The sequence below is a fragment of the Hyperolius riggenbachi genome, chromosome 8 (genome assembly GCF_040937935.1).
Source record: "Hyperolius riggenbachi isolate aHypRig1 chromosome 8, aHypRig1.pri, whole genome shotgun sequence".
Taxonomy (NCBI): domain Eukaryota; kingdom Metazoa; phylum Chordata; class Amphibia; order Anura; family Hyperoliidae; genus Hyperolius; species Hyperolius riggenbachi.
Genome location: NC_090653.1, coordinates 36,481,942 through 36,497,706, shown reverse-complemented (window position 1 = coordinate 36,497,706; position 15,765 = coordinate 36,481,942). Strand labels below are relative to the sequence as shown.

Here is a 15,765-nt window from a genome sequence, read left to right as displayed (position 1 = left end):
ACACTTCCAGGTTCTGGAGCATGATCGGGGGGTATGCGCACTAACCACATAGAAGAAATGGAAGAACTCATAATTGAAATTCAAGAAAAGACTCAGACTGAAACATAGGGCTCGATTCACAAAGCGGTGCTAACCCAGTAAAAGACTTTAGGCGTGACCATTGCACCACGCTGGTGAAAAGCCAGTTTAGGCGTGATAAGTTTAGGCGTGATAAGTTTAGATCGCACGCAAAGTCTCGCGCGCAAAGCAGCGCCATTAAACTCTATGCGAAGTGCACCAGACTTTGCTAGCGCAAAACTTTTGATCAGCTGTGCACTGCGGTGCTAACCCAGTTGGTGCTTAAACTTATCACGTCTAAACTTATCACACCTAAACTTATCACACCTAAACTTATCACGCCTAAACTGAGTTTAGGCGTGATAAGGGGCTTTTCACCACGGTGCTAACTGTTAGCACCGCTTTGTGAATCAAGCCTATAGACTATCTCCTGGATTTGTAGGTATGCTTACGATGCTTACCCACTTGCTAAATGTCCCATAGAGTGAACTAATAATTATTCAGTTACAAAATGTGTTGCAACACTTTTATGCCACACACACACTCACACACACACTCATGCACCACCACCACTTCATGATAACTATATCCTGCACCTCAGTCACTTTTTTTCTCCCTTACATCCTATTTTCCACTATCTTTCATCCTTCCTTCCACAACCCATATCTTTACCATGACATCATAGATAGTCAAATTAAACAGCACCAAGCAATTGTGTTTAAGTAAGATGTTTTAATTAAATACATCTTATTTGTTCAACATAAATATTGTTATGCAAGATCTATGTTTAATAATATGTTCTTTATACAAAGTCTCAAATATTTGTAGGTCAAGCATACATTATAATGGTACATCCCAGCCAACCATATATCTGTTATAAATTTGCATTTTCTATTTTCATGCTGCTTTAATCTTGTTAAACCAAACAAAAGTAAGTGAATGAATAATGTTTTTTTGGGGAGAATGTGCTTCTTTTTTATGTTGTCTGGGAGACATGCTGCCTAATTGTGTTTTTTTCAGTGATGTAATGCCCAAGTTTGATGTTTTGGTCTTTGTTTTGACAGTAGCTGGATAGTGTACTGATTAATGGCTATCAGCTCTTCCTGTTCAGTAAGCCTGCACCTATTCTGTGAGGAGACCTTGGGCAAGACTCCCTAACAACTATAGAGTGTGTGGCTGCTACTCTGGCGCTTTGAATTTGCCAGAAGAAAAAAAGCACAATATAAATGTTCTGTGTATGTGTGTCGACATATGGTGTTATTGGTTGTTGTTATGGTGCGGGGTAAACTGCCTTAAGAGAAACCATAACCAAGAATTGAACTTCATCCCAATCAGTAGCTTATACCTCCTTTTACATGAGAAGTCTTTACTTTTTCACAAATTGATAATCGGGGAGCTCTGTATGGCTGATATTGTGTTGCATTGTGGGAAATAACAGCTGTTTATAACTCCAAAAAAAGCAATCAGCATCTCCTTCCACTACCATCATCTGCCAGCAGTAATAATGTCACCATGTTGTAAATGTCAGAAAGTAAATCAGGGAGAGGAAAGATTTTACAATGGGCAAACACTGTCTAAATCATTTATACATAATTATTGTAAAAGTAAAGCACTTTTTTATTACATTATTTTCACTAGAGTTCCTCATTCATATGCTTTTGGAGGCGATATGCTGCCTATGTGTTGTTTTGAGGAATATATTGTCTAATTATGTTGATTAGGGGAAATATGCTTCCAAGTAATGCTATTTTGGGTAATATGTTACTGAGTTTTTTGTTGTTGTGAGGATATGCTGCATAATTGCCTTCAGTATAGATAGCTAGGTATAGGTGCCTTCAGTATTGATAGCTAGATATAGATGCCTTCAGTATAGGTAGCTAGGTATAGGAGCCGCACCCGCCCCTCCCTCCCTACCCCCCGTCCTCTGCTCCTCCTTCCCTCCCTACTCCGTCATCCGCTCGTCCCCTTGCACATGTACAAGCAGAGGCTTACCTATGCCTCAATTCCAGCGTGGAGTGCACAGCCGCTGACCTCTCTCTCCCTCCTCGCTGTTTCCCAAATTGTTGGTTTCTTCTAATAACATGATCAGCACCATCAGCAGAAGCCAGTCACTAGGGGAACAGTCAGGAGTTAGAGAGAAGTCTGCAGCTGTGGGCTTGACACTGGAATCGAGGCATAGGTGGGCCACTGCTTGTACATGTGCGGGGGATGAGCGGAGGACGGGGGTAGGGAGGGAGGGGTGGGTGGAGTCACAGTATGGATGCACTCAGAGACATGAGTACTTCCAAAGGCTGCCCAAGGAGTGCTGTAGGAGGTGTAAGACCTAGCAGGTGGAAAAACTCCAATGGGGACAGCACTGGAATGTTGGGATTGACCGAGGACTGGGAAGGCTTAATGGTATCCAGAGTCTTTCCTCTGTAGGTAAGTATCTTACCTGAAGTGAGTTACCTCACTTCAGGTTCACTTTAAGCTTCACATTATTGAGGCGACGCTGTAAATGAATAATTTGGGAAACATAATATCCTGCGGGAATGACACTTATTCCTGTAGAGATAAACTCCACCAAAAACTGCAGCAGTAGCAATAAGACAACCGATGCCGGCAGCAATAGCAGTCACTGGAACAGAGGGGCCATCACTGGGTTCTAAGAGAGAAACACAAAGGAAACATGGGGTGTGGTTATTGTAATTATACATTCATACAGCACTCAGGGACGGCCTTTGCCCTGCCCAATCACTAAGGCCCCACAGTATTCTGGTCTGAGGGAGTGGTTGGCACTGTTACCTTGCAGCGTGGGTCCCCGGTTAAAATACCAGCCAGAGCACTATCTGCACAGAGTTTGTATATTTTCCTGTGTCTGTGTGGGTTTCCTTCTGGCACTCTGGTTTCCTTTCACAACCCAAACACATACAGATAAGTTAATTGGCTTCCCCCTAAATTGTCCCTAGACGATACATACACCGCACAATGTAGACATATGACTATGGTAGGGATTAGATTGTGAGCCTCTCTGAAGGACAGTTAAGTGACAATATACTCTGTACAGTGCTGCGGAAAATGTCGCCGCCATATAAATACTAAATAATAATAATAATTGCCTAATACTATCTGGGACTCATCCAAATACCTAATACTGTATTATTTTTCCCACTATTAAGAACATAGCGTTATCATTAGTGGCAATGCTTTTTGGTGGCAGTATTGCCAAAAGAAAGCAGAAAGGAATCCTAAAATCCGGGACAGGGGGAGCACCAAGATTTAGTTTTGCTCAGGACAATAATAAACCTAAAGCCAGCCCTGACAACACTGATACATTTTCTGCAATGACTTGCAGAGAAAAAGAAACAATTCACGTCACTAAGGGCCCAATCCCACTATAAGCACTTTTCTGAGCACTTTGTGATTGATTAGCACTTTTTAAAAAATTGCTCACATTCACTTTCATTAAAATCACGGTAAAAATCAATGTGGTTTTTTGTGTACGCGATTGTGCAATCGCTGCGATTTTTACACAATTTTTACCACGATTTTAATGAAAGTGAATGGAAACAATTTTTAAAAAGCTCTCAGAAAGTGCTAATCAATCACAAAGCACTCAGAAAAATGCTTATAATGTGGCTGAGCCCTAACTGTCCCTCAGCTGGGTTCACAAGCTAATGACCTGCCCAGGTCTAGTGCCAATAGTTTGGTATGAAGCCAGCCACTTGAAGAGGAACCGTACTGAAAATAATATATATATATAAAATCGGATGTGTGTGTGTGCGTGTGTGTATGTGTGTGTGTGTATGTGCCGCGATCACTCGAAAATGCCTTGACCGATTTCAACGAAACTTGGTATGCAGATTCCTTACTATCTTGTATGATATGTTCTGGGGGTCTCGCGTCCCCCCTGCACACCTGGGCGGAGCTACAAACAGCCAATCAGATTCCACCCATTCAAGTGAATGGAAAAAATGGAAAAGGCTGCCATTCTCACAGTAATTGAGCCAGAGCCCCCACACTTGGCACAGTTGGTCACTTGGTAACCGAGGCTACAAATCCAGGAAAAGTGGGTGGAGCATGAAACAGCCAATCAAATTTCAGCCATTCATTTTAAATGGGAAAATGTAAACTGCAGTAATTCTTAGACTGTTAATCGCAGGGGTCTCAAACTTGACACACTTGGTCACTGGGTGAATGTGATTAAGATTCAAGAAAATGGGTGGAGCCTTCAACAGCCAATCAAAATTCACCTATTGATTTTCAAGGGTAATATTTAAACTGCTGCCATTCTTACACTGTTAGTGGCCGAGGCTTCAAACTTGCTACAGTCGGTCATTGGGTGACTGGGGTCCAAATTCACTAAAGGGGCGGGGCCACAAGCAGCCAATCAGATTTCCTTGCTGGATAAACTGCTTCCATTCACACATTTTTGATGCCAGGAACCTGAAAGCTCACAAACTTGGTCATTGAGTGACTGTGTCAAGGTTACAAAAAGCGGCCGGAGCCAAAAACAAATTTTACTGGGAACATTTAAACTGCAGCCATTCTTACACCATTAATGGCAGGGTTCTCAAATTTTGCACGGTTGGTCACTGGGTGAATGGTATTAAGATTTTGGAAAGTAGGTGGAGCCTACAACAGCCACTAAAAATGCACCTGTTTATTTTCAAGGGAATATTTAAACTGCTACCATTCTTATTCTGTTAATATTGCCTGGTATAGTTGGTCCCTGGGTGACTAGGGTTCAAATTCAGAAAGGGGGCGGAGCCACAAACGGCCAATCAGATTTGTTTATTTTTCAATGGGAATATACAAAGTATTGATACCAAGGACCCCAAAGCTGATAAACTTGATAATTGAGTGACTGTATGTCAAGGTTAGAAAAACTTAATTTTTTACATGGCAGGGTTCCCAAACTTGACACAACTGGCCACTGGGTGACTGGGATTAGTATTCAGAAATGTGGGTGGAGCCTTCAACAGCCAATCAAAATTCACCTATTGATTTTCTAGGGGAATATTTACATTGCTACCATTCTTACACTGTTAATGGCAGAGGCCTCAAACCTGATACAGTCAGTCATTGGGTGACTAAGGTCCAAATTCACTAAAGGGGGTGGAGCCATAAATAGAGATGGGCCGAACCTCCGTTTTTAGGCTCGCAAACTCTGTTCGCGAACCTCCACGGAAAGTTTGGTTCGCGAAAAAGTTCGCGAACCGTAATAGACTTCAATGGGGAGGCGAAATTTAAAATTTTTAAAAAAATTACTGGCTGGAAAAATGATAGAAATCATGTTTCAAGGGTTCTAATACCTGGAGCTCCACCCTCCACCCTTCTACCTATTCCCTCCTCTCTCCTACTGGAGGGAGGAGGGTCTCATCTGCCAGGGAATTATAGTATTTCAAAAGCCAGCTTACATACCGTGGCTGGGGATTGAACCCAGGTCTCAGTGTATGGTAGGTAATTAACATATCCATTATACCACCAACACTACTAGCTGAAACTAGCCTAGCATGTACCTTTTATGCTCAATCCAAGAGAAAAATTAGACAAAACAAATAACATTTATATCACACTTTTCTCCTGGCAGACTCAAAGCGCCAGAGCTGCAGCCACTAGGGCACGCTCTATAGGCAGTAGCAGTGTTAGGAAGACTTGCCTAAGGACTCCTACTGAATAAGTGCTGGCTTACTGAGCAGACAGAGTACGGTATGTAAGCTGACTTTTGAAATACTGGAATTCCCTGGCAGAAGAGACCCTCCTCCCTCTGGTAGGAGGGAGAGGGGAATAGGTAGAAGCGTAGAAGGGAGGAGGGAGGGAGAAGCCTACAAGAGGCTAATTAAACTCTCCCTAGCAGCTGTGAGTGAAATGGCTCAAGGACCTTGCCTTGTATAAGGGGGGTGGGGCTCCACCAGTGAGTGCAGTCTGATTGGCAACAATGTGACTGCTGACTGTGATGTAGAGGGTCAAAGTTTTGCTCAATAGAGCATTATGGGGCGAATCGAACTTCCGGGAAAGTTCGCCTTTGGCAGGCGAATGCGAACCACCGAAGTTCGCCTGGAACTGTTCGCCAGCGAACCGTTCGGCCCATCTCTAGCCATAAACAACCAATAAGATTTGTTAGATTGATTTCAGTCATTCTGTTATTGGCAGGGTTCTCAAACTTGACACAGTTGGCCACTGGGTGACTGGGATTAATATTCAGGAAAGTGGGTGGAGCCTAAAGCAGCCAATCAAAATTCACCTTTTGGTTTTCAAGGGGAAGATTTACATTACTGCCATTCATACACTCTTCATGACAGAGGCCTCAAATCCGGTATCTGGTACCGTCAGTCATTGGAGAATGGGGTTTAAATTTTGAAAAGGGAGCTGGCCAAAAACAGCCAATCAGATTTGTTTAATTTCAATGGGAAATTGCAAATTATTGATGCCCCCACAGCTCATAAACTTGGTCATTGAGTGACTGTATGTCAAGGTTAGAAATAGCGGAGCCAAAAACAACTTACTTTTTACATGGGAAAATATAAACTGCAGTTATTCTTACACTGTTAATGGCAGGGTTCTCAAACTTGACACAGTTGGTCACTGGGTGACTGGGATTAATTTTTAGAAAAGTAGGTGGAGCCTACAAGAGCCAATCAAAACCTACTGTAATGAATAACGGAGATGCCGCCGCATGGGCAAGCAGCATGGTGGCTATCTCCGCGTCCCAGCCGGTGGCTTCTGCCGTGCAGCAACATGTTGCTGGTTTGCCTGGTCCTTCTAGTGCACACAGATGGAGAGCTACGCGCGCGCGCGCCGGGCGACAGGACCTTTATGCTAGTAGAAGGGGAGTCAGCTGATCAGGCCGATCAGCTGACTCCAGCTATGCTTCAGATTGGCTGAGTGACTGGGGCGGCGCTGTGGAGCGCGTTTGGTATATAGGACTTGCCTGTCAGTTGCAAGTTGTCTGCTGTTGTGAACATTTACGTGTGAGACCTGAGTCAGATCCCACAGTGTGTTATAACCAGCTGGAGCTGGGAATTCACACTGAGTCAGATTCCGTTGATAGCTTTAAAGTACTATTGCTTGCTACTGTTTATGTGTTAGACTAGCTCCCAGGTGTTGAGACCAAGGACCTCACACCTAAGACTAGGAGATTGCTACATTGCTACTGTTTATCTGTTAGACTAGATCCCAGGTGTTGAGACCAAGGACCTCACACCTAAGACTAGGACTAAGATAGGTTACTGTTACCTGTTATGAACTTTGGCTTTCCTGACTACTCTCCTGTTTTCGGATTCGGTACTTCCGCCCATCTGATTACCTGTTGCCAACTTTGCCTGTACCTGGATACCGAATCAGTCTTCGCCTCTGTACTTTATCTGTCCGTGTGTTGCCGACCTGGCTTGTCTGACCTTTCTGGCTGTCACCTAGCCCTTAGGTGATCAGCCTTACTGTACATCTGTGACACTTGCTCTTCAGGTGGTTACTAGCTGCAAGATCAGGCCTATGGTCACCGGCTCCTCTGGAGACCATCTTGCAGCACAGTCAGTGGGTCTCTCTACCTCTCTAAGGTCCACTGGCTGCAGTACAGTCTGATTCCCTGCCTCTCAGGGAGTCCTTGGCTGCAGTACAGTCTGATTCCCTGCTCCTCAGGGAATCCCTACCTGCAGACCAATCCTCATCACATTACTCCAGTCAGTGATCCCTGCTCCTCAGGTATCCACTGGCTGCAGTACAGTCTGATTTCCTAAATCCTCAGCTGCAGGTCTATCTGAATCACTCATTCCATTACATATCATTAACTGGCAGCACAGTCAGTTGGAATCTGCCCCTCAGAGGTCCGCTGGCTGCAGTGCAGTCTGATTCCCTGCTCCTCAGGGAATCCTTGACTGCAGTAGTGTCTGCTTCTCGGGAGATAACCTTTCCAATTGCTGTTGCACCAAATACTATACCACATTGGGTGTCCTGTGTCTAGCTATACTAGTATTATTGGTGATTCTGCAGATCACCACATAATCAAGTATAGCATCTGTATTATTGGTGATACTGCAGATCACCAATAATCAGAAAAATCTGTGTTGCTGACACCAATCATTACACTCACCTATTGATTTTCAAGGGGAATATTGAAACTGGTGCCATTCTTACACTGTTAATGGCAGAGGCCCCAAACCTGCTACAGTCGGTCGTTAAGTGACTGGGGTTCAAATTCACAAAAGGGGAGGAGCCACAAACAGCCAGATTTCTTTGCTGGATAAACTGCTTCCATTAGCACAATTTTGATGCCAGGAACCCGAAAGCTCACAAACTTGGTCATTGAGTGACTGTGTATCAAGGTTACAAAAACTGGGTGGTGTCAAAAAAGGATTTTTCTGGAAAAATGTAAACTGCAGCCCTTCTTCACTGTTAATGGCAGGGTTCTCAAACTTTGCACAGCTGGTTACTGGGTGACTGGGATTAATATTCAGAAATGTGGGTGGAGCCTAAAAAGGCCAATCAAAATTCACCTGTTGATTTTCAAGGGGAATATTAAAATTGCTGCCATTTTGCATTGTTAATGGCACAAGCCTCAAACCTGATATAGTTGGTCATTGGGTCACTGGGGTTCAAATTCAGAAAAGACGACAGAGCCACAAACAGCCAATCAGATTTGTTTAATTTCATGGGAAAATACAAATTATTGATGCCAAGGACCCCAAAGCTTATAAACTTGGTCATTGAGTGACTGTGAGTCAAAGTTACAAAAAGTGGGTGGAGCCAAAAACAAATTTCACTGGGAAAATATAAACTGCAGCCATTCTTACGCCGTTAATGGCAGGGTCATTACCTGGGAAAATGTAAACTGCAGCCCTTCATTACTGTTAATGGCAGGGATCTCAACCTTTGCCCATATGGTCACTGGGTGACTGAGATTAATATTCAGGGAATGTGGGTGGAGCCTATAATAGCCAATCAAAATTCACCTGTTGATTTTCAAGGGGAATATTTAAATTGCTGCCATTTTTACACTGTTAATAGCAGATGCCTCAAACTTGCTACAGTTGGTCATTCGGTGACTGGGGTTCAAATGTTGGAGAGGGCCGCAGCCGCAAACAGCCAATCTGATTTGTTTAATTTCTATGGCAATATACAAATGATGGATGCCAAAGACGCCAAAGCTCACAAGCTTGGTCATTGAGTAATTGTGTGTTAGGGTTAGGAAAAGTGGGCGGAGCCAAAACCATTCAAATACATACACAGGCAATGCGGGGTCATCAGTGGGTGGAGACAAATACAAATTTCACTGGGAAAATGTAAACTGCAGCCATTCTCACACTGTTATTGGCAGGGTTCTCAAACTTTGCACAGTTGGTCACTGGGTGACTGGGATTAATATTCAGAAAAGTGGGTGGAGCCTACAAAAGTGAATCAAACTTCACCTATTGCTTTTCAAGGGGAATATATAATTGCTGCCATTCTTGCACTGTTAATGGCACAGGCCTCAAACCTGGTACAGTTGGTCATTGGGTGACTGGGGTTCACATTCACAAAGGGGGTGGAGCCACAAACAGCCAATAAAATTTTTTTCATTTCAATGCAAAGTATTGATGCCAAAGACCGCAAAGCTCATAAACTTGGTCATTGAGCAATTGTGTGTTAAGGTTAGAAAAATTGGGCGGAGCCAACACCAGCCAAATACATACAGGGGCGTATCTGGGTAATATATTGCCTATGGCAAACACTGAAATTGTGCCCGCCCCCCCCCCTTCCTGGTCAGAGCCCCTTTCAATCTAAAAGCAGCATCCTTTCTTGTGTACACGTATTATGGTTGCCTATGTTTTTTGGCTCGGGATATTGCTGAAGATAATTCTTTCCTTATTCCCCCTGTCCTCTTCTCTAACACTAAGCCACGTGCGCCCTACATACATGAATTAAGTAACCACGTTCCCCAGATAACAGAATTAATCTGATCTGAGTGATGGAGAGGCATGGGGCAGGCATGGTGGCTCAGCACGGGGTAGATATGGCAGAGGGGCAGGCAAGGCACCCATGGTACTGTGGCGCCCATGGCATGAGCCATGCCTGCACCCCTCTAGATACGCCTCTGAATACATATCCGGGCAACGCCGGGCAATCAGCTAGTGTTATAAATACAATTGCCCTCTAGTGGGCATACAGTGGGTTGCAAAAATATTCGGCCCCCTTGAAGTTTTCCACATTTTGTCACATTACTGCCACAAACATGCATCAAATTTATTGAAATTCCACATGAAAGACCAAAACAAAGTGGTGTACATATGAGGAGTGGAACGAAAATCATACATGATTCCAAAAAATTTTTACAAATCAATAACTGCAAAGTGGGCTGTGCGTAATTATTCGGCCCCCTGAGTCAATACTTTGTAGAACCACCTTTTGCTGCAATTACAGCTGCCAGTCTTTTAGGGTATGTCTCTACCAGCTTTGCACATCTAGAGACTGAAATCCTTGCCCATTCTTCTTTGCAAAACAGCTCCAGCTCAGTCAGATTAGATAGACAGCGTTTGTGAACAGCAGTTTTCAGAACTTGCCACAGATTCTCGATTGGATTTAGATCTGGACTTTGACTGGGCCATTCTAACACATAGATATGTTTTGTTTTAAACCATTCTATTGTTGCCCTGGCTTTATGTTTAGGGTCATTGTACAATTTCAAAAATGGAGACTGCACACAAAGGGCTTTAGCGACAAGCTGTATTATTGAGCATGCAGAGGCACATACACAACATGTTTCGGGCGGAGCCCTTCCTTCCCGAAACATGTTGTGTATGTGCCTCTGCATGCTCACTAATACAGCCTGTCGCTAAAGCCCTTTGTGTGCAGTCTCCGTTTTTGAAATTGTACTACGGTGGAGCAGGAGTGGTGTACCTGCAGGAGAGGTGCACCGGCACGAGGGTCTGTCCTGGTCCCAGAAGGTGGGTGACGTGTGAACCTTTGGAGCTACATTTAGGGTCATTGTTCTGCTGGAAGGTGAACCTCCGCCCCAGTCTTAAGTCTTTTTCAGTCTCCAAGAGGTTTTCTTCCAAGTTTGCCCTGTATTTGGCTCCATCCATCTTCCCATCAACTCTGACCAGCTTCCCTGTCCCTGCTGAAGAGATGCACCCCCCCCCCCCCCTGCCGAGCATGATGCTGCCACCACCATATTTGACAGTGAGGATGGTGTGTTCAGAGTGATGTGCAGTGTTAGTTTTCTGCCACACATAGCGTTTTGCATTTTGACCAAAAAGTTCCATTTTGGTCTCATCTGACCAGAGCACCTTCTTCCACATGGTTGCTGTGTCCCCCACATGGCTTGTGGCAAACTGCAAATGGGACTTCTTATGCTTTCTGTTAACAATGCCTTTCTTCTTGCCACTCTTTTATAAAGGCCAACTTTGTACAGTGCATGACTAATAGTTGTCCCATGGACAGAGTCTCCCACCTGAGCTGTAGATCTCTGCAGCTCGTCCAGAGTCACCATGGGCCTCTTGATTGCATTTCTGATCAGCGCTCTCCTTGTTCGGCCTGTGAGTTTAGGTGGATGGCCTTGTCTTGGTAGGTTTACAGTTGTTCCATACTCCTTCCATTTCTGAATGATCGCTTGAACAGTGCTCCGTGGGATGTTCAAGGCTTTGGAAATCTTTTTGTAGCCTAAGCCTGCTTTAAATTTCTCAATAACTTTATCCCTGACCTGTCTGGTGTGTTCTTTGGACTTCACTATGTTGTTGCTACCAATATTCTCTTAGACAATCTCTGAGGCCCTCACAGAGCAGCTGTATTTGTACTGACATTAGATTACACACAGGTGCACTCTATTTAGTCATTAGCACTCATCAGGCAATGTCTATAGGCAACTGACTGCACTGAGATCAAAGGGGGCCAAATAATTACGCACACACCACTTTGCAGTTATTTATTTGTAAAAAATGTTTGGAATCATGTATGATTTTCGTTCCACTTCTCACGTGTACACCACTTTGTGTTGGTTGGTCTTTCATGTGGAATTCCAATAAAATTGATTCATGTTTGTGGCAGTAATACCACAAAATGTGAAAAACTTCAAGGGGGCTGAATACTTTTGCAAACCACTGTATACAGGCTTAGATCATGCTAATTCATTACTTGCCACTCTCTGGCACCATCTTGTGTATTTTCCTGGAATTACCCATTATTCTCATTTCATTGCAATAACTCCATGTACTCTGGCACCATCTTGTGGAGGTTTTTGAAATGGGATTCTCAAAGAACATATTTCCAGTCCTTTTATCCCTATTCATATTTCCATTTTTATATTCATTAATGGTGCTAATCTAGCACATTCAATTAACTTCATAACTATATTCCTTTTGACCATACAGCCCAAAATTCTTGACAAGCCATTCTAATCTGCTACACATTATGAACAAAACAATTTTTAATATTATGCCAAGAGAGGACCCGGGAGATATCCCTTACTCAAAGGGCTTGTCTCCACATGGGGGACCTGGAATCAAAACTGTCCCTTAGTAACCAACTCCTTTTCTTTATTTAATCAAAAACAAACACAGAAAAAGAAACTCCAAAAAAAACAAAAGGAAAATTCAAAAGAGGGGAAGAGACCAATCCCTTAATTTGGTTATCTACAGAAATACCCCCAAATTGAAATCTGCATTGGTCCCATGTGGCGTTATTGTATTGCATTTATACATCCATATACATTCCTTTTGCAGTAGTATCCTGTCAAAATCACCCCTTCTTGGGCTAATTTTTAAATTATAAATCTCTCTAAATTTAAAACTTCTTATATTTCCTCCTTGACATTCATTGAAACGTACAACCACCGCACTTTCTGCTTTTTTGTTTTGAATATTGTTCAAATGTTCACCTATTCGTGTACCTAGGTCTCTTCCCATCTTTCCAATGTACACCTTTCCAGTTTCCACGCGTTAGAAACCAGTGCTGGTTATGAACTGTGTCCCACCAACCATGATGTATTGCTAGACGGGATATAGGGGCGAGTGCAATCGATTTAGGATGGTCTATGTGGGTTTCATATGTGTTTTGATATAAAATGTGTAATACACATTTTTTGAAACATAATTAGATTGCTCTGCTTTTGTTATTTAATGTAAGTTTACTGTGCTAAGCATAGATAGCTAGTTTTATAGCTACATACATGTAACATCAAAAGGATATACATAGATTTCTTTCAAGCATAAATACATGTCATTAAGATGCCTTAAAGCGGACCCAAACCAAACATTTTTTTTTAATTCAAAATATTTAGTTGCACCACTCTGACACATACAAAGATAAATAAACACTCCTCTAAGCCTATGAGCATTTCAGTGCATGCTTCTTACCCTTCTCTTTTCACAACTAGGGTTATACAGGTGGCAGCCATTAGCAATTCCTCCTTTGCCAGACACTTTCTACTCCAGCAGTTTGCCGGATTCTGTCCCGGCGGCAATATGAAAGGAAGGGAGGGGGTTCCTCCAATAAATGTAAAATATTTTATATTTGTCATCATGCAGCTGAAAAAAGACTGCTATTTATTATTATAATTTACAAAATAGATTTTATTTCTGAAATCTTGTATTTTTAATTTAAGTCCACTTTAAGTAATACAGAACATCTAAATGGGCTGGGAGGATGTTGGCTGAGATAAGACTCCTTGTTTACACAATACTCACAGACTTGGGAGCTATACTGTCACAGAGGCATCATAAATTCACAAGTTCACAAGTTTAACTATATAGGCTGAGAAAGAGTTTTGGCATTAAATATCACCAGCCTCACACCAGTATAAAAAGTTTTTGTCCTTATTCAAGCCTTTGTCCGCCGCTTTGAACCAATTTATACATTTTGTTTCCACTACTGATCTATCATTTGACGTTTTGAAGCCACCCTTCAGAGGAGTGACTCGAAGATCATTCATGCTGTGTCCGTTGGTCTGTGGTCTGCATGAATGAGTCTAATCTCAGCTAGTGTTGGGCGAACATCTAGATGTTCGGGTTCGGGCCGAACAGGCCGAACATGTCCGCGATGTTCGGGTGTTCGACCCGAACTCCGAACATAATGGAAGTCAATGGGGACCCGAACTTTTGTGCTTTGTAAAGCCTCCTTACATGCTACATACCCCAAATTTACAGGGTATGTGCACCTTGGGAGTGGGTACAAGAGGAAAAAAAAATTTAGCAAAAAGAGCTTATAGTTTTTGAGAAAATCGATTTTAAAGTTTCAAAGGGAAAACTGTCTTTTAAATGCGGGAAATGTCTGTTTTCTTTGCACAGGTAACATGCTTTTTGTCGGCATGCAGTCATAAATGTAATACATATAAGAGGTTCCAGGAAAAGGGACCGGTAATGCTAACCCAGCAGCAGCACACGTGATGGAACAGGAGGAGGGTGGCGCAGGAGGAGAAGGCCACGCTTTGAGACACAACAACCCAGGCCTTGCATGAGGACAAGAAGCGTGCGGATAGCATGCTTTGTACCACCATGCAGTCATAAATGTAATAAAGATAAGTGGTTCAATAAACAGGGACCACGCGGCAACGCTAACCCAGCAGCAGCACACGTGATGGAACAGGAGGAGGCGCAGGAGGAGAAGGCCACGCTTTGTGAGACACAACAACCCAGGCCTTGCATGAGGACAAAAAGCGTGCGGAGAGCATGCTTTGTACCGCCATGTAGTCATAAATGTAATAAAGATAAGAGGTTCAATAAACAGGGACCACGCGGCAACGCTAACCCAGCAGCAGCAGCAGCAGCAGCACACGTGATGGAACAGGAGGAGGCGCAGGAGGAGAAGGCCACGCTTTGTGAGACACAACAACCCAGGCCTTGCATGAGGACAAAAAGCGTGCGGATAGCATGCTTTGTACCGCCATGTAGTCATAAATGTAATAAAGATAAGAGGTTCCATAAACAGGGACCACGCGGCAACGGTAACCCAGCAGCAGCAGCAGCAGCAGCAGCACACGTGATGGAACAGGAGGAGGCGCAGGAGGAGAAGGCCACGCTTTGTGAGACACAACAACCCAGGCCTTGCATGAGGACAAAAAGCGTGCGGATATAGCAGCAATGCTTTTTGCCGCCATGCAGTCATAAATGTAATACAGATGAGAGGTTCAATAAACAGGGACCGGAAACGCTAAACCATCCCAGATGTTCATCGGTCATGTTACTTGGTTGGGGTCCAGGAGTGTTGCGTAGTCGTTTCCAATCCAGGATTGATTCATTTTAATTTGAGTCAGACGGTCTGCATTTTCTGTGGAGAGGCGGATACGCCGATCTGTGATGATGCCTCCGGCAGCACTGAAACAGCGTTCCGACATAACGCTGGCTGCCGGGCAAGCCAGCACCTCTATTGCGTACATTGCCAGTTCGTGCCAGGTGTCTAGCTTCATGCCCGGTTTCAGGTCCAGCGGTGCCAGCCACAAATCCGTCTGTTCCTTTATTCCCCTCCAAATTTCCTCCCCTGTGTGCTGCTTATCCCCAAGGCAGATCAGCTTCAGCAACGCTTGCTGACGCATGCCAACAGCTGTGCTGCACTGCTTCCACGATCCTACTGCTGCTGGGTTAGCATTTCCGGATGAGGTACAGCTTTGAGATGCGTTGGAGGAGAAGGAGTCAGAGAGGTAGGTGCTGCTGTTGTTATCCAGCTGTTTGCGGCGTGGGCAACACCCGCGCCGTAGCAGGTGAGGAATCGCTGCCAGGCTCCACAAGGTTCACCCAGTGCGCGGTAAGGGAGATGTATCGA

The 15,765-nt window shown here is 43.8% G+C and overlaps 1 protein-coding gene across 1 annotated transcript in view; it reads right to left on the bottom strand.

The window, feature by feature from the left end:
• Nucleotides 1–2,108: 2,108 nt before the first annotated feature.
• The window catches only part of LOC137528719 (class I histocompatibility antigen, F10 alpha chain-like), a 296,676-nt gene continuing 283,019 nt past the window's right edge, over nucleotides 2,109–15,765 (bottom strand). Inside the window, exon 6 of the mRNA XM_068250230.1 lies at nucleotides 2,109–2,701. Within this exon, the coding sequence (XP_068106331.1) occupies nucleotides 2,535–2,701 (167 nt within the window). The 3' untranslated portion in view covers nucleotides 2,109–2,534. The remainder of the gene's footprint in view (nucleotides 2,702–15,765) is intronic.